Source organism: Talpa occidentalis, unplaced genomic scaffold, assembly GCF_014898055.3.
Source record: "Talpa occidentalis isolate TD23 unplaced genomic scaffold, MPIMG_talOcc4v2.1 talOcc4.11, whole genome shotgun sequence".
Lineage (NCBI taxonomy): Eukaryota > Metazoa > Chordata > Mammalia > Eulipotyphla > Talpidae > Talpa > Talpa occidentalis.
This window is the reverse complement of record NW_023601104.1, coordinates 40365798-40390047: the sequence shown is the minus strand read 5'-3', so window position 1 is coordinate 40390047 and position 24250 is coordinate 40365798. Positions and strand designations below refer to the sequence as shown.

Here is a 24250-nt window from a genome sequence, read left to right as displayed (position 1 = left end):
ATTGACTCTGCTCCACTTCTCCTCTGAGAGCAACAGGCAGCTGATGCCCTGGTTTGAAATTTTTGTAACTAACCTGAGGAGATCATCAATGCCCACAGCATATGGCACCTTTTCCTCCTGTGCCCAGCCCTGTGCTCTTGATAGCACATGCACAGGGTCCCCAGCGCAGTCAGTGCAGCCTCTGAAGTCTGGTTTCTGGGAGGGTCACGTTTGAGTTTACGACATCCAATTGGGTGATTTGGACTTTCTTAAACGCCGCTTTGCCTTTCTTTGTGATTGAATGATAAGTGATTTTATTTGCTAAAGTACAGTCATAAAGCTTGATATTTAAAATATGTCAAAAGGAGATTGATTACTTAAAATTTTCAAGTTTAGTAAATTAATCTGTGAGAAGAACTGAGGGCATCCCTGAAACAAATGTATGGCTATGATGGCAAATATTCATCCAAGTTTTGGTTTTTCTCATGCCTCCAAACTGATTCTAAAGTGTAATGTGCCCAGTGGCTCTTGGTTTCCACGTAAGACACAAACCAGAAGTCACCACCTCCCTTCCTTCCCGCTTAGCCACCAAACCATGGGAACTGGTAACTTGACAACAGCAAACATCGCTGAAACAAGTGAAATCAAAATATTCTTCTGCAGTCTGTCCAGTGGTATATTGTAATAATGAATACTAACACCAGTGAAATCATATTTATTGATGATGTAAATCTCTGCTTAATTTAGAAGTTTTCAGAACAGTCTCTGTAATTACTCTGAATTTGACTCTACAACTCTTACTGTAGTTATCATGAAGTTAAAACTTTGTGAAGTTTAAACAATGAAAATATTTAAAAGTTTTAATAGTATAAATACTTGTAATTTCTGGGTTTTTACTAGTGTGCATTCCAACAAGTGTGAGGTGATAGCTCATTGTGGTTTTGATAGGCATTTCCGTGATGGGTGGTGATGGTGAATATTTTACACATACCTTTGACTTTGTATATTCTTTGGAAATTTTTTTTGTATTTTGCCCTTTTTTAACTAGATTATCTTTTTCTGTTGCATTGTATGTGTCATTTACATATTTTGGATATTTTACCCTTAGCAAATTTATGATTTGCAAATATTTTTGCCATTCTGTTTTTTGCCTTTTCATTTTATAATGTTTCTTTTGTTGTACAAAAACTTTTTTGTTTGACGCAGTCCCACTTTTTACCTTTGCTTTTGTTGCTGTGCTACTGACATCAAACCCAAACCACATCATTGCCAACACCAGTATTGAGGGAAACCACCTCAACTACCCTCAGGGGTCATTTTCTCATGACTGCATTAACACACTCAGGGTACTAAAAGGACAATTTGGAAAAAATTGTCCAAATTTTTCTGGAGTGGGGTTTATTTTCATTTCTGTAAAGACAATATGATGAAGTGCTTTTTCCCTAATTTTATTAGTTATGAGATATCACATTTCTGTAATGGTTTTATTGTGTTTTTGAGAATAATCACATGACCATTGGCCGAAATACTTACAAAATTACCTTTTACATTAAATCAATATATTGGAGAGATTGACTCAGCAAGAAGAGCTAAGAACTTGCTCAAATATGAATAAATGAAATTCACCCTCTTTGGAATGAAGGATGAACTTGTTTTTGATAGGGCACTATGGTAAATTTGTATTGTCTCAACGTAACTTTCTGAAAATATTCTCAGAATTTGCTTTCTTGTATTGTTTTAGGTTAGGGTTGGCACGCAGATTAGTGTAAGATCTGGAGAGCAACTGTGACGCAGCAGCCATGATTTGTCTTCTGCAGGCTGGCGCAGGCTTCAGGCACAGTGATAACTCATACGTGCTGCTCCTGCTCTGCCTCTCTTCTTATTGCTGACCCACAGCCCCGCCTCCACCTGGTCTCCTCTCTCAGCCTCTCTGTCTTGGGCCAGGTCTGCATGTAGCAGGATCCAAGGATACCCACTTTCCCAGAAAGTGCCCAGCCATGCTATTGAGAAGTTGAGAGTAGACAGTTGTAGTTTGTCTTTCTGGGTTCCAATTGTCCTCATGGGTCCTAGCATGCTTTTCTCTATATCTAAGTTTCCTTACAAATTAATCCAACTGATGAATTATAGCAAATGCAGGCTGTGTAGCCAATGTGAACACAGAAACTTTTTTTAACCATTTTTTAAAAAGATTTATTTATTTATGCATACAAGAACTGGGGTACAGGCCAGAGGTGTGGGGGTGAGAGGATTCACCAGAGACAGACTGGGGAACAGAACAGGCAGACTGACTGAGATACACTGCTGAGGGGAGCAGCAGGAGAGGTAGGGGAGGTCCGCTGTGCCATGTGAGTAGCTCCCTGGCCGGGAATCGAACTCCTGCTGCAGTGGCTGCGAATAGCTTCGTAGGTTGCATCTTAACTCCTTGTGCCACCAGGTATGCCCGATCTTAACCATTTTCAAGAGTATATTCAGCGGCAGTTGAGTACATTCACATTGGGGGGGGGCACCATCACCACCCCAGATCCCCAGAGCTCTTTCCATCCAAAGACAGAACTTCCAAGCACAGAAACTTTGCACAGATTCACTACCAGTTCCATTAATGGTGTGAGATCTAAATCTTTCATTGATCTCTTATCTTATCTAAACCTTTCATTGATCTCTTATCTCTTATCTCTTAACTCACTATTGTTCTGCTCCTCTGATCGTATCTTTATTGACACAAACAAAGCCTAAGAGGGAAGGAATAAAGATGATTTTCATGATGGTCCAGATGACTGGAACCTGTTTTTGATGTGAGAATCTTCAAGTGCAGCTGCACTAGAAATGAGTATGGGAAAGTTTCCCAATATTAAGCAACATTACACAAGTTCTGTATGATTGACATTAAGTTAAAAAGTCAAGACTGAGAATGTATAAGAAGAAAATTATCTGGACACCTGTTTCCTGATGACATAGAAGGAGGTTTTACGCAGAAGTGTCCCCCACCTGATCCAGACCACAGAAGAAGCAACCACGGTCACTGCCATCGCCTGTCTGGGATGTGCAGGTGTCATTTCAGCTTGGCTCCTGAGAGGTCTTACCCTTCTTCAGCTCTGGGGTTTTTGTCCAGCTTTTACTGTTGCCTTAAACACAGTGGGCTCTCGAAGAGCACAGAAATACTTGGCTGAATCTTCCAGTTGCAAGGGTGAAATGGTGAGGGAGATGGATTTGAATGGTTTTTGAAAGTTTATAGAATAGCGACCTTTTACTGCATTGTTGTCATAAGAATACTGATAAATAAGGAAAGTCATCTTTCCATCAGGAAGCTGCTTGTACCAATAAAGATAGAAGCTACTGAGAGTTGTTTGATACTGACACTTCAGGGTGACTTCCAACCCCTCTCGTTTGGCTATAGCTGGGTGGTCTTGAATAACTTTCTGGGAAACAATGGTTCCTGTGGGGAAAATCAGAAAATATAAGTGATGCAGTGAGTAAGTTATTTTAAGAATTAGACTAATTTTATGCCCAAACATAAAGCATATTGAAATCATCATATACTTGCTTTTCCCCAGGCCTCCTTCCCCCTCATCCATGCAAGCACCCTGTGCCCGGTGCTGTCCTTCCATCCTCCCAGCCCCGCCTGGCCCCGGGCCTACCAGAGCAGGTGAAGGCCACCAGGGCCCACAGCAGGCTGGAGGGCGCCATGGGGTGTGCGTGCCCTGACACGTGTGTGTGCAGTTGTGCCTCCAGCTGAGAGCTCAGTGTCTCTGAGAGCCTAGAAGCATGCTTATGTAGTTCCTGGGGGTTTCCCACACAGGAAATAGGGTTTCTCATGTTGCATTGCCCACCTGGTTATGCAAAGATTGGAAAAGAGTCAGGTTTACCCCATTTGGGTGATTTGGAATTTCTTAGCCAATGTTTTGCTTTTCTTTATGATTGAATGATAAATTATTATTTATGGTAAAGTACAGGTATAAAGCTTGATGTTAAAGGAAATATGAAAAGGAGATTGATTACTTAAAATTTCCAAATTTAGTATGTTAATATGAGAGAAGATATGAGGGCATATCTGAAACAAATTTCTCTGTGATGATAAATATTCATCCATGTTTTGATCATTCTTTTGCTTCCAAGCTGATTCTAAGGTGAAATATGCTCACTGATTCTTTGCCTCCACATAAAAGACAAACCAGAAGTCACCTCCTCCCTTTCTTTCCTACTTAGCCACTAGACCATGGGAACTGGTAACTACAATTGCAAGCAATGCTCAACAAAGGAAATCTAAATATTCTTCTGTAATCTCCAGTGATGTATTGGAATACTGATTGTTAATACCAGTAAAGTTATAATCATATAAAGTTATATTCATGATGAAACTCTATGATTAATTTATTAGAAGTTTTCAGAACAAAGTCACTATAATTACTCTGAAATCAAATATTCAACCATGTTGTTGCCATGATAAATAGTGTGTGGTTTGATTCTACAACTCTTATTGTAATTATCATGAAAACAAAACTTTGTGCTGTTTGAATGATGAAAATATTTAAAATTTCTTACAGTATAAATACTTATAATTTCTGGTTTTAATATGCATTAAAAGTGTGAGGTGATAGCTCATTGTGGTTTTGATAGGCATTTCCTTGGGGGTTGGTGATGGTGAATCTTTTGCACATACCTATCAGCCTTACTGTCTTCCTTGGAAAATTGTTTTGCTTTCTGCCCATTTAATTGGATTATCTTTTTCTATTGAATTGTGTGTGACCTTTATGTATATTGAATATTTTACCCTTAACAAATATATGATTTGCAAATATTTGGGTCACTCTTTTGTTTGCCTTTTCATTTTGTAATGTTTCTTTTGTTATACAAAAGCTTTTTAGTTTAACTTAATCTCACTTTTTACCTTTGCTTTTGTTGCTGTGCTATTGGCATCAAACCCAAACCACATCATTGCCAACACCAATATTGAGGGAAACCACCTCAACTACCCTCAGGGGTCATTTTCTCATGACTGCGTTAACACACTCAGGGTACTGAGAGGACGAAGATGGCACTCTGAAGTGGGCTTTTATTTTCATTTCTATAAAGACAATATGATGAAATGCTTTTTTCCTATTTTTATTTGTTATATCACATTTCTTTAATGATTGTTCAAGATTTAACCATTTTCATTCTTGCCTTTTCTTATTAATTTAAATGATCATTTTACATATTCTTATGAGTCCTTTTCTGGAATTATGCACTATAAGTTTAGTTTTAACAGTCTGTGCGTGGACTTTGCACATTCTTAGCAGTGAATTTCGAATTTTAACAAAAAATAAAAATGAAAGTTTTACTTTCATGTTAATGGGGAGCTAGTTTGAAATTTTGATTGCTTTATTTGAGCACCTTAAAAATAATTTTCCCTGGTGATGGTTTCCCTTTCTGTTACTTCCAATGAAAAGTCAGGTGTCAATTTTTATTATTTTTCCTAAAACACAGTGTATCAATTTTCTTTGGATATTGAAATGCTTACCCCCACTTAAATACACACTTGAAGATGCATTTGCCATCATACCTGTTATTTTATCACAACCACGTGGGTGGAGTTATTCCTTATTCAGTTTTATAGCATTCCACGTAGCATTGCCCCTGAATAAGGAATCTTTTTATATAAAAGTCGGGCATAGCAGTGAGTGGTGTTTCTATGGGCATTAGATTATACTACAGGTTATGGAAGAGGGAGTTATAAAAGACAGACTCACCACATGACAATTTTCAGAAATAGTTAGGAAACTCTTTTTTATATATAAATATACTTATATGTGTATTAATGATTTTCCTCCCATTTTCCATGTGCAAATAGCAGTATCTCAAATTTGCTAATGAAATTATTATATTTGTTAATTTTTTGGTTAATCATAAAGTCAACACAATGTTAAACTACAGGCATCAATAGGAGAATGTCACTCAGCAAGAAGAGCTATGAAATTTGCCCAAAGATGGATAAATGTACTTCATCCTCTATTGGGGGAAGGGTTACCTTGTTTATGTAGGGCACTATAGTACCTTTGCATTGTCTCAACTTGATTTTCTGGCAATTCATTTCCCAGAATTTGCTCCCTAGTACTATGTTCAGTTAGGGTTGGCCACACAGAGATTTGTGCAAGATCTGGAAGGCAGTTGTGACGCAACCGCCACGTTTTTGTTTTCTGCAGGTTGGTGCAGGCTCCAGGCATGGTGGCAACTCACATGAGTTGCTCCTGCTCTGCCACTCATCTTATTGCTGACCCACAGCCCCTCCCCACCCAGGTCTCCTCTCTCAGCATCTCTCTGTCTTGGGTCAGGTCTGCATGTAGCGGGATGCAAGTGATACCCACTTCCCCCGTGGGTGCCCATGAGATTGAGGAGGTGAGAGTAAGTAACTTGTAGTTTGACTTTCTGCGTTCCAATTGTCCTCATGGGTACTAATATATACAGGTAAATTTGTCCATGCTTTTGATGATATCCAACTTTCCATAAATGTTACTCTAACTAATTCATAGTGAATTCAGTCTCTAAAGACAATACAAACACAACATTTTTGTTCAGATGCCTCACCAGTTCCTTCAATTGCATGAGGTCTAATACATGTGTTTCATCTCTTATTCTACAGCACTCATGGTGGAGTGTTCTCTGATTATACCTCCATTGACTCAAAGCATAAGAGGACAGGGCTCATAAAATGATTTTCATGATGACTCCAGATGACCACACCCAGTTTGTGATGTGAACATCTCCAAATGCAGATGACACTTGAAATAATTACCGGGTAAGTTTTTTCTACGTTAAGCAGCCATGGATATGTTATGAATAACTGACTTTATGTCAAAATCCATGACTGAAGATATATTAAAGGAAAGTTAACTCTGGGCACCTATTTCCTAATGAAATAGAAGGAGGTTTTACATAGAATTCAATCCTTTGATCCAGAACACAGAAGCAGCAGCCACAGTCTCTGCCACTGCTGTCTGAGACATGCAGGTGTGATTTCAGCTTTGCTCCTGAGCACGGTTCTTGCTCTTATTGAGCTCTGGGGTTTTTGTTCAGCTTTTCCTATCACTTCAAACACAGTGCATCACTGAGAGCACAGAAATACGTTGCTGAATCTTCCAGTTGTAAGGGTGAAATGGTGAGGGAGATGGATTTGTCTGCTTTCACGAAGTTTATGAAATAGCGACCCTTTACTGCATTTTTATCAGAAGAATACTGATGAATAATGTAAGTGATCTTTCCGTCAGGAAGCTGCTTGTACCAGAAAAGATAGTAGTTAATCCAAGTTGTTTCATACTGACAGTTGAAGGTGGCTGCCGACTCTTCTTGTGCTGATATATCTGGCTGGTCTTGAGTAACTTTCTGGGCCACACTGGATCCTGTGGGGGAAAGTCAGAAACCCGAGCTGATGTGCTGAATTAAGTATTATAAGAATGAACTAATTCTTAATTGTTAATAATTAACCACATTGAAATCATCCCATGCTGGCTTTTCCCCAGTCCTCCCTCCCCCTCATCCACGCAAACACCCTGTGCCCGGTGCTGTCCTTCCATCCTCCACACCCCCGCCTGGCCCCGGGCCTACCAGAGCAAGTGAAGGCCACCAGGGCCCACAGCAGGCTGGAGAGCGCCATGGGGCATGTGTGCCCTGACTCGTGTGTGCAGTTGTGCCTCCAGCAGGGAACTCAGTGTCTCTGAGAGCCTGGAAGAACGTTTATGCAGTTCCTGGGCCTGATGCTGCTCCCCACACAGGAAATAGGGTTTCTCATGCTGCATTGCCCACCCAATTATGCACAGATGATAAAAGAGTCTGGTTACCCCAAACTTTGCTTTTCTACTTGTCTTTTCCTGGTAATTGAGTGAGGGAAGTTGAAAAGTGGCACAAAAATATCAATTTATATTATAGATATGAACTGAAGGAGGAATTAAGATTGAGTCAATGGGCAATATTGAACATTGTGCAAATGGAAGGCATTATGGCTTTCCCCCTTTGTATGTACCTAAAGATTATTCATTTACCTTGCAACTATTTTTGTCCATCCAGAATCTAATATTTTTTTTTTAAATCATAGAGTGTGACTTTCTCAGTAAAGGGTATACTATCAATGCTTAAAACAATTAGTGCATCTCTTCTTCCTTATTTGGTTCTAAAGCTCTGCTTGGTTCTATAGCAGCTTCAAATTCAAAAATCAAATGATGGAAGATTAGTTTTCTGACTTTCCAAACCTATTTACGTGTTTATAAAATTATAACAGAAATAACACATATTTTGAAATCTGACAGTGAGTTTTATTTATTAGACTCTGACAAGAGTCTGTGTACTCCGTACTGTTGCCTACACAAGTAGATTGCATTTATATATATCTTTGATTATAGCTGTTCTCTTAGGCCTATCATGCAGTCTAACATGGGCAGTATTCTATTTTAACACTGTATATTGCACCCTGAAGAAAGCAACTGCAGTTTTATACACACACACACACACACACACTTTCAAATTTCTTACATATACATAATTTTAAAGTTCTCAGAACTCACTATGTTATACATTACATCCCAGGATTTATAACTGGAAGTTTTTACCTTTTGATCACCCTCACCCTTTTTACCTATACTCAAAGACCCCCTGCCCACCTCTAGCAACCACATTTTTTTTTCTTTGTGTCCCTGATTATGAACACCATATATGTGAGAACATACAGCGTTTGTCTTTCTTCTCTGGCTTATTTTACTTAACTCAATGCCTTCAAGTCAAATCATATCACAAATGGTAGGATTTCTTTTTATGGCTGAATAATATTCTATGTGTGTGTGTGTGTGTGTGTGTGTGTGTAGGTGTATCTCCTATCTCACTTGTCACTTGTCCATTAATAGACACTCAGGTTGTTTCCATGTCTAAAACAGGGTAAATAAAGCTTCAGTGACATGGAGGTGCATAATTCTTTTTGAAATACTAGCTTTGTTTAATTCAGATATATACCCAGAGTGTAATTGATGAATCACATGGCAGTTTTTTATTTGATTTTGCTGCGGGAACTCCACACTGATTCCATAGTGGCTCACTATTATATCCCAAACACCAAGCACAATGGTTGCCGTTTCTGCACATCCTCACCAACAATTGTAATTGCTGAGTTTTTGATAATAGCATTCCAATGGATGTGATGTGGTAGCCCATTGTCATTTGATATGCATTTCCCTGACAATGGTTCATGATGTTGAGTAATTTTTCATGAAGCTACTGGACTTTGTATGTCTTCTTTGGAAAAGTGTTCTGACCTACTGCCCATTTTCAATTGGTTTATTTATTTGTTTTTTTAATCTATTGAGTTGTATGAGTCCTTTATGTATCTCGGATATTAGCCCCTTACTAGGTATATGATTCCAAATATTTTTTGCCATTCTGTGGCTTGCCTTTTCCTTTTGTTGATGGCTTTTTTCATTGTACAGAAGTTTCTAAATTTGACTTACTCCACTTTTTAATTTTGATTTTGTTGCTTTTAGTGTTAAATCAAAAAAAAAAAAAAAAAACATTGCCTAGACCAGTGTTAAAAGAGCTTACCCACTATATTTTCTTCAGGAGTATGGATTCAGTCTTACATCCAAGTTTTATGTTCAGTTATCAATCTTATATTTCAGTTGTGGGCAAGTCTTTACTTCATTCCAACAAGATTTTTGTGTATTAAGTAAGATGGCATTCTGGTTTCTTATGCACTTATTAAGGAGGCTAACTCCCCACTCTATATTCTTGACTCCCCACTCATATGACATAAATTAATTGACCATATTTGTGTGGGTTTATTTCTGAGCTATTATATTCCAGTTACCTATCTGTTTGTCTCATGAAAATATGTTTTGACACATATAGGTTTGTAATGTAGTTTGATATCAAGGAAGTGTGATGACTAAAACTTTCCTCTTTGTTCTTGGGATTCTTTGACTATGGGGTGTTCTTTTATGTCCATACAAATTGCATGATTGTATAGTCTATTTCTGTGAATATTGCCTTTGGAATTTTGATAGGGAGTTCATTGGATCTGTTATTACATTGAGTAGTATGGACATTTTAACAATATTAATTCTTCTAGTCCACGAACTGGAATAGCTTCTGTGTTTTCTTCATGTCTTTCATCAATGTCTTTTAGTTCTCAGGGTCATTCATTTAATTTCTTTGTTTTAATTTATTTCTAAGTATTTTATTCTTTGGATGCAATTGTAAAGGGAATTTTTTTTCCCTTAATTTTTCTTTCTATTTTCTTTCATTAGTAATACCTAGGAATACAACTCAGTTTTGTTTTGTTTTTAATTTTTTTTAAGATTTATTTATTTATTTATACAAGCACTGGGTACAGTCAGAAGCGTGGGAGGGTGAGAGAATTCACCAGAGCCAGAGCAGGGAGCAGAACAGACAGACTGACGAAATACACTGCTGAGGGGAGCAGCGGGAGGCAGGAGAGGTCTGTGCACCATGTGGGACCCTCGCCTGCTGGCCAGGGATCGAACCAGTGCTGCAGAGGCTGTGGGCAGCTTCACAACACAGCGCTCAACCGCTGCGCCACCAGGGAGGCCCCTACAACTCAGTTTTGTATATCAACTTAGCAAGATTTCACTGAATTTGTTTACTAGTGCTGACGTGTACTGACATCTTGCAATCATATTTCCCATTGCTAGGTAATTCCCCCCCCCCCCGACTGGGTGTGTGTGTGTGTGTGTTGTGCTCATATTGAAAATGTGTACTTTGTGAGCTGGAAGAGGAAGTCCATGGTTTGTTTATTTCTAGTTGAGCACCTTTCAACTTATAAACAGTAAAATTTTTTCTAATGAAAATTATATTGACATTCATGTGATAGATGGGTAATATACCTGTAAAGATCATATGTAATGAGGGTTCCATGTACTGACTGAGCAAGTAAGGACTGTGGTGGTTACTATCTATTCTTAAAAAGCTTTTTAAAAATATTTATTGGATAAATCATACATGGAAAAGTTAGAAATTTTCCAACAGGTACTTTTATACCCCCACAATGAGCAAATATTTTATTTTTCTGTTTTCTACAGATATCTCTCTACCCTCCCTCCCTCCTCTTCTCTCTTTCTCCCAACATTATATGAAGAACTGGAAGAGCAACCCTTGTCCGTTCCTCTGTTTCTAAAGTAGGAATCAATTTGGAAAGATTCCATTAATGTCTTTTAAAATATTAGCCTCATTGGTATATATCATGAAACATATTATGTTTGTATTTTGAGGTTACTCATAAATAGTGCCACATTTTATTTTTGATTCATCCAAGAAAATAAGTATAGAATTACTTCTTTGCTTGTAATAGCTAATTGTTTTTCCACTATATTGTATATAATCTGCTATTTATTAATTTCATTATTGATTGGTTTACTTATAAACAGTGCAGTATCATATCCTTATAAATGCTTCCTTGTTGAAAAGTTTAAATATTTTATGTTGATATCAGGAATTGGAATTGTTGGAATTTTAGAGATATGTATATACTAATCTAGGCAAATTGTTCTCCTAAGTAGTTGAATAAATCATTCTATGTGTGCTTGCTTTTCTCCATCTGATAATCTTTAATAGCCTCACACCCCTATATTCTTGTTAACAGTTACTGTTACTAGACTTCTTCATTTTTGTTGACCTGGTAGAAATGAAATCATTTTCTTTTCATTATACTCCTCTATTTAGTTAAGAAGTTAATGTCATTTATATTGACAGACCATCCTGTTTTTGCTTTGAATTCCCTTCTATAGCCTTATATTGTTATTTGGGACATACTTCATATTTATTTCTAGAAGTTCTTTTATCTTGCATTTATTTCTAATTTTTTTAGCTGTATGGTGAGCAAATTCATCCTTCTGCATGCATTATTTCTAATTTTGGTGTGGGCCACACATGCAGATGAAGAATTTCTCTTCTATTACTCTAATACTACTACTATCCAGGAGCTTTTATTTCCAGTTGTCAGATCCTTCCAGGTTGTTGCAAGTATCAAGTCCATTCCTTTTTATTACTAAGTAGTAATGTGTTGCATGGATGTCCTGGGATACATTTATCCAACAAAGAAACTTGGTGGTGTCCAGTGGCCAACACAGATGTAGCTGCCAGGAAGATTTATACACAGGTTTTTGTGTGAACATGACTTTCTCATTTCTGTAGCATAAGTAACCAGGAGCTTGCTAGGTTGTATGGGAAGTGAATATTCAACTTTTTGTGGAAATGACAAGCTGTTTTACAGAGTGACTATACCAATCACCCACCAGCAATTATGAATATCCAGCTTCTAGCTTCCATGCAGGAACTTGATATAGTCTTGTCATTTTAACCATACTAATACATGTGGAAATGTATCCCCTTGTGGCTTTAGTTTGCATTTTCCAAGTGGCTAATAATGTTGCACATCTGTTCATATGCTTATTTATATGTTTATTTATCTACCACATACCCTCTTCATTGTAGCCTCTCTGTAAACCTTTTGTTTATTTTTATATTGGATTTTTTGTTTTCTTCTTGTGGAGTTTAGGAATTCTTTATATTCTGCATACCAATGCTTTAAGGGAAATATATTTGCAGGTATTTCCTGCCAATCTGTGGTTTGTCTTTTTCATTCTCTTAGTAGTATCTTTCACACACTTAATTCACATGCTTAATTTTGGCAAAAATCAAATTTTTTATTTTTTGTGACTACTGCTTTGGGGTCATATGAAAAATCTCTTTGCCTAATCCAAGGTAATGAAAGCTTAGCTCTGATTTTTCATTTAAAATATTTATAGTTTAACATGTTACACGCAGATGAATGATCCAATTTAAAACTGTCCTCAAATTTTTGTATAAAGTGTGACCTTAGATGAATGAATATTCATTGTCCCAACACCAGTTGTTGATAAGACTAATTCTCCTCAATGGTATTGTTTTTGTACATTTGTCAAAAAAAATCTTTTTTTACCACCTATCATTGGGAAAGTGAAAATAAAAGCCATAAATAGATATTACTTCACTCTGATGAGAATAACCAATATAAAAAAAAATCAGAAACATCAAATATTGCCAATGATACACTTACAATGTTGGTGGGGATGTAGACTAGTCCATTTCCTATTAAAAATAATAATAATGTTTTTCAATGTATTAAAATAGATATACTGCATTATCCAGCAATTCCACAGTGTCTCCCCAAACATTTCAAAATCATGAACTCAGACTGATATATTCACTCCTTTGTTCACTGCAGCACTAATTACAATAGTCAAATTATGAAAAAACCCAAATGTCCACTGAGGGAAGAGTGGATTAAGAAAATGTGGTATATCTGCATAATGCGCTACTACTCAGCTTAAAAAAAACAAAAACAAAAAAACAGCTCTTGCCATTTGCAACAACTGAGTGGAACCATAAATGACTATGCTAATGAAATAAGTTAGAAGATAAAAAACATTACTGCATGATTTTACCTAAATATGAAATATAGTGAAAACAAACAAACATAATATTAAGGTACTGATAAAACTAAACCAAAATAAATGCTAGAAATATGATTGCAGAATTTGTCTCAAGGGGGCGGCAGGATAGGGAGAGATGGGGACCACTGGTCCAGAATAGGACTACTGGTTCTTGGTGGTGGGACTGGAGTAGTGACAAACATATGAGGAGGTATGACCATCTTCCCGTGTCATACAGGGTGTTGTAAACCATTGTTAATTTAAAAAAAAATGTTGTCTCTTCTTGTGTGGATCTACTTCTGTGCACTGTCTCAGTGTCCTAACATTGTTATGGAATTCTTTTAATAATTCTTTTATTATCATTATTCTCATTTTGTAGAATCTGTAGTGAACAATGTTTCTGTGAAAACTACATGGGTGGGCTTGTAGAATTCCTTATTCAACTTTATAGCCTTCCACCTATCATAGTTCCTAAATAAGGAGCTTGTTTTAAATAAAAGTTGGGTAAAGCAATGAGTGGAGGTGCTTGCTTTGCACAAATTATTGAACAGGTAATGGTAGAGGTAGTTATAGTTGCCAACTATAAACCCATGTAACTATTCGCAGAAATACAAATTCATTTTTATTTTGATATATACTATATATTAACCATTTTTATACCCCTTTTCCTTTGCTTGTATACCTCAGCTTAAGATGTGTTAATTAAAGTTAATCATAATGGTTAATCATAAATTTAACACAGTGGTTAAACTACAGAAAATAAATGGTACAGGGTGACTCAACAAGAAGAACTAAGAACTTTGTCCAATTGGATAAATGAACTTCATGGTATTTAGGAGAAAAGTTACCTTGTTTTAGGCAGGACACTGTGGTAACTTTGTATTGTCTCAGCTTTGTATTGTCACATTGTCATTTCTGAAAATGTGTTCCCCAAAACTTGCTTCCTGTGTTGTGTTGGGTTAGGGCTAGTCACAAAAAGAATCTGTGCAAAATCTGGAGGGCAGGACCTCCCTCGTGTGGCAAGGGGTTAAGCACAGCACTGTGAAGCTATCCTCAGCCTCTGCAGCAGGAGTTCCATCCCAGGTGGGCCAGGAGCTACACACATGGTGCAGCAGACCTCTCCTGTCTTGCCTACTGCTCCCCTCAGCAGTATATTTCTGTCAGTGTGCCTGTTCTGTTCCCCGCTCTGTCTCTGGTGAATCCTCTCACCCCCACATCTCTGGCCTGTACCCCAGTTCTTGAATGCATAAATAAATAAATATTAAAAAAAAAAAGATCTGGAAACCAGCTGTGATGCAACAGCCATGTTTTGTCTTCTGCAGGCTGGTGCAGGCTCCAGGCACGGTGGCAACTCAAACGTGCTGCTTCTGCTCTGCCCCTCATCTTATTGCTGACCCCCAGCCACAACCCCCACCACCAGGTCTCCTCTCTCAGCTTCTCTTTGTCTTGGGCCAGGCCTGCATGTAGCAAGATGCAAATGATACCCATTTCTACTGAAGGAAACACCCCATGAGTTTGAGGAGATGAAAGCAAACAAATTGTAGTTTATCTGAGTCCTGATTGCCCTCTGTGTTCTAGTATATCCCTCCCAGGTCAGTTTATCCTTGCTTTCCACCTGAAACGTGTGCTGACTTATAGCAAAATCACGTTCTACATAGCCCAATCAAACACAACAGTTTTATGTAGATTCTCTTACCAATTTCAGGATTTGCATGATGTCTAATCCTTGTGTTTCATATCTTACTCTACATTATTCAAAATGGTTTGCCTCTCTAATTATTCCTTAGCTGACACGAAGCCCAAGAGGACAGAGCTCAAGAAATGATTTTCATGATTCCAGATGACCAGACTCAGTTTGTGATGTGAACATCTCCAAGTGCAGATGACACTTGAAATGATTATGAGGCAAGTTTTTTCAACATTAGGCAACTATTAATGTGTTATATATGATTGATTAAGTCAAAATTCTTGACTGTGGATATATTGGAAGAAAGTTACTCTGACACCTGTTTCCAAATGACATAGGAAGATTTTCTCAGAATTCATTCCTCTGCTCCAGACCACAGAAGAAGCACCCACAGTCACTGCCATCACCTGTCTGGGATGTGCACGTGTGATTTCAACTTGACTCCTGGGTTCTGGCTGCCCTTGAGTCCTGGGGTTTTTGTTCAACTTTTACTATCACTTCAAACACTGTGCTTTTCCAGACAGCACAGAAATACTTTGCTGCATCATCCAGTTGCAAGGGTGAAATGGTGAGGATGATGCCTCTGTCTTTTTTCATGAAGGTTGCAAAATAACGACCCTCTGTTGCTTTTTGAACAGAAGAAGAGTGATGAATAATGTAAGTCATGTTTCCATCAGGAAGCTGCTTGTACCAATAAAAGTAGTATGTACTCCTCCCACTTGTTTCGTACTGACACTTCAGGTCGACTGATGACCCCTCTTGCTTGAACATATCTGGCTGGTTTTGAATAACTTTCTGGGCCACACTGGATCCTGTAGGGAGAATCAGAAAACACAGATGATGCAGTGAATAAAATATTATAGAATTAGACTAATCTGATACAAAAACAAACCACATTGAAATCATCCCATGCTGACTTTGTCCCAGTTCTCCGTTCCCCCTCATCCATGCCAAGCACCCTGTGCCCGGTGCTGTCCTCCCATCCTCCCCTTCCCTGCCTGGCCCCGGGCCTACCAGAGCAGGTGAAGGCCACCAGGGCCCACAGCAGGCTGGAGGGCACCATGAGGCATGTGTGCCCTGACACGTGCGTGCAGTTGTGCCTCCAGCGGGGAGCTCAGTGTCTCTGAGAGCCTGGAAGAGCCTTTATGTATTTCCTGGGGCTTGATGCTGCTCCCCACACAGGAAATAGTGTTTCTCATGTTGCATTGCCCACCTGGTTATGCACAGATGAGAAAAGAATCTGGCTTATCCCAAACATTGACTTTTCTACTTGTCTTTTCCTGGTAATTGAGTGAGGCAGTAGGTGAAAAGGGGCAAAAAAAGCAATTAGTATTACAGGTTGAGCTGAAGGGAAAATAAAGATTGAATTAATTGACAATATTGATAATTTTCAGTGGCCTAACATTGAAAATAGAATGCAATATGGATTTTCGCCCTGTTAACACTATTATTTAATGGTCATTCATTTACCTTGCAATCATTTTCTCCATCAGAATCTAATGAATTTTTTAATTTTCTTTTTATTTATATCTTTTTTACATCATTGTTCATTTTTAAATAATACTTTCTTCCCCCCACCCCCCATGTGTAGTCCCCATAGAATTTCCTTCCCCAAGGCACACGTGCACCATCACCACAGTCCCCTGTGCTCCTCCCTCCCTCTGATCCCTCCCCCTCCTCCTTCCCTGCAGGAATGTCTCTGGTTTATAATTGGCTGTTTTGTTGTGTTGTGTTGTGTTTTCTATTGTTATTAATTTCCCCCTGATGTCTTAGTTGGTTCCCCTACATTCCACCTATAAGTGAAACCATCTGATATTTTTCTTTCTCCTTCTGAAAAACTCACAGTTCCGTGGCCGTCTCAGCCAGGGTTATCTGATTATGAGGTGATTTTTTTCGCTATTAGGTAACTATGCACATGGTCTGCATGATTGACTTTAAGACAAAAATTCATGACTAAGAATTCATTAGAAGAAAATTACTCTGGACACCTGTTTCCTTATGACATAGAAGGAGGTTTTACTCAGAAGTCCTCCCTGATCCAGACCACAGACGAAGCAACCAGTCACTGCCATCGCCTGTCTGGCATGTGGAGGTGTGATTTCAGCTTGGCTCCTGCGCAGGGCTCTTTTATGGAGCTCTGGGGTTTTTGTTCAGCTTTTCCTTTCATTTCAAACACAGTGCATCAGTGAAAGTGCAGAGATACTTAGCTGAATCTTCCAGTTGCACGGGTGAAATGATGAGGGAGATGGTTTTGTCTGCTTTCTGGAAGTTTATAGAATAGCGACCCCTTTCTGTATTGTTGGCAAAAGAAAGCTGAGGAATAAGGAAATCGATCTCTCCATTGGGAAGTTGCTTGTACCACAAAAATGGCATATGTATTCAGGCTTGTTTCATACCGACAATTCACGGTGACTGCTTCTTCCACTTGCGTGGCTATAGCTGGCTGGTCTTGAATAATTTTCTGGGCCACACTGGATCCTGTGGTAGAATCAGAAAACAGATCTGATGCAGTTAATTATTATGAGAGTAGATTGAGTCTTAATTGCTAATAATTAGCCACATTGAAATCATCACATGCCTGCTTTCCCCAGGCAGCCTTCCCTCCTCATCCATGCCAAGCAGCCACGTGCCCAGTGCTGTCCTCCCATCCTCCCCACCCCCAACTGGCCCCAGGCCTACCAGAGCAGGTGAAGGCCACCAGGGCCCACAGCAGGCTGGAGGGCGCCTTGGGGAGTGTGTGCCCTGACACGTGTGTGCAGTTGTGCCTCCAGCTGAGAGCTCAGTGTCTCTGAGAGCCTGGCAGGGCATTTATGTAGTTCCTGGGGTCTAATGCTGCTTCCCACACAGGAAATAGGGTTTCTTTTGCTACATTGACAGCCTGGTTATGCAAAGATTAGAGAAGATTCTGGCTTACCCAAGTCTTTTTATTGTCTATTTGTCTGCTTCTGGAGAGGAAGTATCTGTGTTATTTATTTCAGGTTAAACTCCTGAAATAAACTAAATAATAAACTAAATAATTTAGTTAATTAATTAACTCCTTTATTTTAATTTTAAAATATTTTGCTAGTGAAATTTTTATTGGCATTATATCACATATTGGGAATACACTTGTTAAAGTAATAGGTAGTAAGGGTTCCAATCTCTGTGTGCTAGGTAAACTAGTAAAAACTTTGTTTGATATTATCCATTTTTTAAACTTTTTATATTTACTAAATAATTTTTACACATAAAAGTACAGAAAATTATCTAACAGATAACTGCACCCCCAAAATGAAAGTAAAGATATTGAATTTTGCTGTTTTCCAAATATATCTGTTACCATTCATTAATGAGACTATCTCTGCTTCAATGAATGGCTTTTACAACTTTTGTCAAGAAATCAGGGCCTCCCCTGGTGGCGCAGGCAGTTGAGAGCAGCGCTGTGTGAAGCTGTCTGCAGCCTCTGCAGCACTGGTTCGATCTTGGCAGGCAAGCGAGGGTCCAACATGGCACGGCAGACCTCTCCTATCTCACCCACTGCTCCCCTCACCAGTGTATTTCGTCAGTCTCCCTGTTCTGTTCCCCGCTCTGTCTCTGGTGAATCCTCTCACCCCCCGCGCATCTGGCCTGTGCCCAGGATCTTGTATAAATAAATAAATAAATCTTTAAAAAAAAAAAAAGAAAAAAAAAAAGAAATCAGTTGTCTTCATTTATCATCAGGGAAATGCAAATCAAAACCACAATGAGATATCATTTTATTCTAATGAGAATGGCCCATATCAGGAAAATGAGAAACCACAAATTTTGGCATGATGTGAAGAAATAGAAATCCCTTACACTGTTGTGGTAATGTAGACTGGTCCAGCAACTGTGGAAAACTTTATGGAAGTTCCTCAGATTTGCAAAAATAGATTTTCCATATGATCCAGCAATTCCACCCCTATACATCTATCCAAAGAATATAAAATCACAAATTCAAAGGCATATGTGCACTCCTATGTACATTGCAGAACTATTTAGAATAGGCAAGTTATGGAAACAGCCTCAATACCCATCAACAGAGGAGTGGGTTAAGATGAATGGTATATATGCACAATGGAATACTACTGAGCTATAAAAAAAGATGAACTCTTGGCCATTTGCAACAACGTGGATGTAACTGGAGGGGATTATGCTAATGAACTAAGTCTGAAGGAAAAAAATAAATCCTGGATCATTTCACTCATATGTGGAATATAGAGAAAACAAACAAAAGAAAAACTGACAAACTGAACCAAATTAAACCCCAGAAATCTGACTACAGAATTGTGGCTATGGAGAATAGGGGAGGGGGAGGTAGAAGCAGAGAGGGGAAGGGAAATAATCTTTAGGGTAAAGGACTATCTCTGCTTATATGGTGGATATAGTGTGGTGAGATAGATTACAGGAGGTGTGAACATATTCCTTAAATCATACATAGTGTTTTAAACCAATGTGCCCTCAATAAAGAAAAAAAAAATTAGTTGCCTACTTGTGTAGGTCTACTCTATGTGCTGACTGAGTGGCATAAAATTGCTTTGGAATTCTTTTAATATCTCTGTATTTAGCATTGTTTTAATGTTGCAGGATCTGTAGTGAACAATATTTCTGTGAAAACCACATGGGTGGACTGGCAGAAATTTTTATTCAGTTTGATACCTTCCACATAGCATTGATCCTGAATAAGGAGCTTGTTTTAAACAACAACAACAAAAAAAAATCAGACATAGCAGAGATTGGAGGTGTTTGCTATGGACAAAAGATTATGGAATGAGTAATGGAAGAAGGAATTATAGGGGCCTCCCCGGCGGCAAAAGGGGTTAAGATGCAACCTATGAAGCTATCCGCAGCCTCTGCAGCACGAGTTCAATCCCCAGCCCAGGAGGTGACCCACATGGCGCAGCAGACCTCTCCTGACTCTCCTGCTGCTCCCCTCAGCAGTGTATTTCGATCGATCTGCCTGTTCTGTTCCCCACTGTGTCATCTCTGGTGAATCATCTCACCCCCCACACCTGGGGGGCCTGTACCCCGGTTCTTGTATACATAAACAAATAAATCTTTTTAAAAAAAGGAGTTATAATTATCAGCTACAATTACATGACAATTAGCAGATGGTTATGAAATTCTTTTTTAATTGGATATAAATACATGCATAGTAGCCTTTTTTACACACTTTTTCCATTTGCCTAAATGCAATAGCATAAGATGCGCTGATTAAAGTTATTCATTGGTTAAACTATAGGATATCGCCAGGACAGTATAGCTCAGCAAGAAGAGCTAAGAACTTTACTCAAAGATGGATAAATGAAATTCACCCTCTTTGGGGGTGGAGAGAATAAGCTTTGTTTGGAAGGGCACGGTGATAACTCTGTATTGTCTTAACTTTCTGAAAATACATTTTCCAGAATTTGCTTCCTTATATTATGTTAGGTTAGAGTTGGGCTCCAAGAGGTTTGTTCAAGATCTGGATGGCAGCTGTGACCCAGCAACCATGTTTTGTTTTCTGCAGGCTGGTTCAGGCTCCAGGCATGGTGACAACTCACATGTACTACTCCTGCTCTGCCCCTCACCTTATTGCTAACCCACAGCCCGGCCCCCACCAGGTCTCCTCCCTCAGCTTCTATCTGTCTTGGGCCAGGTCTGCATGTAGCAGGATGCAAGTGATACCCACTTCTCTGAAGGTGCCCAGCTCATGAGATTGTGGAGGTGAAAATAGAGAGTTGTAGTTGGTCTTTCTGGATTCTAATTGTCTTAGTGGGTTCTGGTCTGAAAACAAACAGATCAGTTTGTCCATGCTTTTCTCTACACCCAAGTTTCCTTACAAATACTAATCCAAATGATTTATAGCAAATTCAATCTGTGTAGCCAATGCTAACACAACAGCTTAGCATAGCTTCCTCTACCAGCTCCAGCAATGACATGAAGTCAAATCCTTGTAATTAATCTCTTATTGTATATCACGCATGGTGGTTCTGCTTCTCTGATTGTACCTTGGTTGACACAAAGCCTAAGAGGAAAAACTCCGGAAATGATTTTTATGATTTCATGATGATTCCAGATGACTAGACTCAGCTTGTGATATGAAAATCTTTAAGTGTAGCTGGTACTTGAAATGATTATGGATCAAAATTTTTCAAGGTTTGGCAACAATACACTGTATTATTGCTCCAAGTCAAAAAGTCAAGACTGAGAATGTATTAGAAGAAAGTTACTCTGGACACCTGTTTCCTAATGACATAGAAGGAGCTTTTACTCAGAAGTCACCCCCGATCCAGACCACAGAAGAAGCAGCCACATCACTGCCATCGCCTGTCTGGGTGTGCAGGTGTGACTTCAGCTTGGCTCCTGAGCAGAGATCGCACCCTTCTCGAGCTCAGGGTTTTTGTTCAGGTTTTACTATCACTTCAAACACAGTGCATCTCTGAGAGCACAGAAATACTTGGCTGAATCTTCCAGTTGCAAAGGTGAAATGATGAGGGAGATGGTTTTTTCTGTTTTCTGGAGGTTTGTAGTATAGCGACGGTCTACAGCATTCTTTTGAGAAGAAGAAGACTGATAAGCAAGGAAAGTCATCTTTCCATCGGGAAGTTGCTTGTACCAATAAAGGACGTAGCCAGTCTGGCTTGTTTGATACTGACACCTCAGAGTGACTTCCAACCCCTCTCTTTTGGCTATAGCTGGCTGGTCTTGAATAACTTTCTGGGAAACAACGGTTCCTTTGGGGAAAATCAGAAAACACAAGTGATGCAGTGAATAAGGTATTTTAAGAATTAGACTAATTTTATGCCCAAACATAAAGCACATTGAAATCAACATATACTTGCTTTTCCCTAGGCCTCCTTCCCCCTCATCCATGCAAGCACCCTGTGCCTGGTGCTGTCCTCCCATCCTCCCACCCCCACCTGGCCCCGGGCCTACCAGAGCAGGTGAAGGCCACCAGGGCCCACAGCAGGCTGGAGGGCGCCATGGGGCATGTGTGCCCTGACACGTGTGTGCAGTTGTGCCTCCAGCTGAGAGCTCAGTGTCTGAGAGCCTAGAAGAGTGTTTATGTAGTTCCTGAGGGTGATGTGCTCCCCACACAGGAAACAGGGTTTCTCATATTGCATTGCCCACCTGCAAAGATGAGAGAAGAGTGGCTCATCCCAAATTTTGACTTTGTCTATTTGTCTGTTCCTGATAATTAGATGAAGCAATAGGTAAAGTCGAGCATGAAAAAAACCATTCCTATTTCAGGTAAGATCAAGGGGGAAATGAAGACTGAATTATTTATTTGACATTCATTAATAATTTTCAGTGGAAAATTTTTGAGGTTGATTTACAATGGGATGTTATAGATTTTGCCCCTCCATGTATTTAATGGTTGGTTGTTTAACTTGTGCTTATTTTTCTCCATCCAGAATCTAATGAAATCTAAAAAAATTCAGTTAGTGGCTTTCTCAGTGAAGGTTACTAGTACCTCTCTTTCTTCCTACTTACTAGGCCTAGGACTCTGCTTAAGTTTTATAATAAATGAACATATTTCAAAACCAAATGATATAAATTCAGTATTTCTGATTTTCAAAACTATTCAGTTGGTTATGTGTTTATGAAATTATAACAGGAATAACACATTATCTCTTGAAATCTGACATTGAGTTTACTTAATAGATTCTGAAAAGGGTTGGGGTGCTCACTACTATTTTTGCACAGTCAATTGCAGTGATTAGGTCATATGCCCCTGACCGGTCCTCATGTCATATTTTTTATCCCATTGGGCAGAATTTCTCAGACTCAGTAGTTAAATTCTGTGGCTGAGTTCTTTTTTTTTTTTAATTTGTACTGTTACAGTAGAATTCCAGCAGGGAAGCAAGCAGCATTCAGAGAGGAGGAAAGTTTTTGTTTACGCAGGGGTTACACCGTGGGGCCCAAAATCTGAACCCCAAGCAACTAGGTTACAGAATATTTATTGACTAAGGCAAGTGGTACAGTCATCTGGGATTGGATGAATGAGGGAGCATGAAGCCTTGAGGGTGCTTATCAGCTGTTTCCTGAAACTTTCAGTCTACAGGCTATGTCCCAATTTCAGCTAATCAACAGGTCAGCCTGACATTTTCCATTTCAGTATAATCATATCAGATAAACTTGCTAGATTTCTCCGTGGCACAGTGCTATCTATACTCCACACCGATAGAATGTAGTATCTAAAAGTTGCACACGCTTAGTACATGTCAGTCCCACCCACGTTGCAGCTAAACTTGCATACTTTTGCATGATCACCAGCTATGCAGCTGTCAATCTTCATTTTTTCAGTGGATGGATTAATGTCAAAGATCCAAAAGGCAAATAGACAACTGGAAAAGAAAGTAGAGACAGGGTCTCTGAAACTGTGACCATTCTTTGGTACAGGTCCCAATAAGTCGTGGCTGGGTGTGCAAGGAGAGAGTACTAGTTAGTTGAGACACCCACTCTGGCCCACTTCACCTTGAGTGCAACAGACAGCTGATGCCCTGGATTGCAAATTTTGTAACTAAGATACTTAATTTTGCTATGTTTTCCACAAATATATCCTTCCTTGCCTCCCTCAATCCTACTTTCCCTCATTCTCTGATAGTATTATAGAGAGGAAAAAAAAACCAACAACAATGATTGTTAACTTCTGTTTTTAAAGTAGTAACCATTTCTGGAATGATTCTATTAATGTGTTTTAAAATTTAAGCCTTCTAGATCTGTATCACAAAGCAGAATATTATATTGTGTTTGTACAAAATTTTGAGATTTCTCACTTATAAAATGTTACTCAAAATGTACTTATTCTGATTTTTTGCATGCAGATTTTATTTTTAAAATTCATTTTAAAATATAAGTATGAAACTATCTTTGTTTCTAACAGCTATGTTGTTTTTCCACACTATAAATAATCCATTGTCCATTTCATTACTGATTAGTTATATTTTAACAATGTTATAATGAATGTCCTTTAAATGGCTCCCTGTTCAAAAGTTTGAAATTTAATGTGGATTCAGGAATTGGAAATGGTGGAATTTTAGATATACATATCTACTATTTTAAGTAAATTTTTCTCCTAAGTAGTTGAATAAATTCTTCTCTCTATAGTTTCTTTTCTCCAAATGGAAAACTATACTAATCCTCACACATCCCATTCTTG

The 24250-nt window shown here is 38.7% G+C and overlaps 1 pseudogene and 4 gene segments (V, D, J or C); all 5 read right to left on the bottom strand.

Annotated features, from left to right (window-relative positions):
- Nucleotides 1-3065: 3065 nt before the first annotated feature.
- LOC119238037 (T cell receptor delta variable 1-like) lies at nt 3066-3663 on the bottom strand. The segment is given in 2 exon segments: nt 3066-3412; nt 3615-3663. Coding segments are annotated over 2 exon segments (396 nt in total).
- Nucleotides 3664-7038: 3375 nt separating this feature from the next.
- Nucleotides 7039-7606, bottom strand: LOC119238036 (T cell receptor delta variable 1-like). The segment is given in 2 exon segments: nt 7039-7352; nt 7558-7606. Coding segments are annotated over 2 exon segments (363 nt in total).
- A 7934-nt stretch (nt 7607-15540) lies between these two features.
- LOC119238035 (T cell receptor delta variable 1-like) lies at nt 15541-17180 on the bottom strand. The segment is given in 2 exon segments: nt 15541-15920; nt 17129-17180. Coding segments are annotated over 2 exon segments (432 nt in total).
- Nucleotides 17181-17271: 91 nt separating this feature from the next.
- On the bottom strand, nt 17272-21411 carry LOC119238034 (T cell receptor delta variable 1-like; annotated as a pseudogene).
- A 93-nt stretch (nt 21412-21504) lies between these two features.
- Nucleotides 21505-22072, bottom strand: LOC119238033 (T cell receptor delta variable 1-like). The segment is given in 2 exon segments: nt 21505-21821; nt 22024-22072. Coding segments are annotated over 2 exon segments (366 nt in total).
- Nucleotides 22073-24250: the final 2178 nt, after the last annotated feature.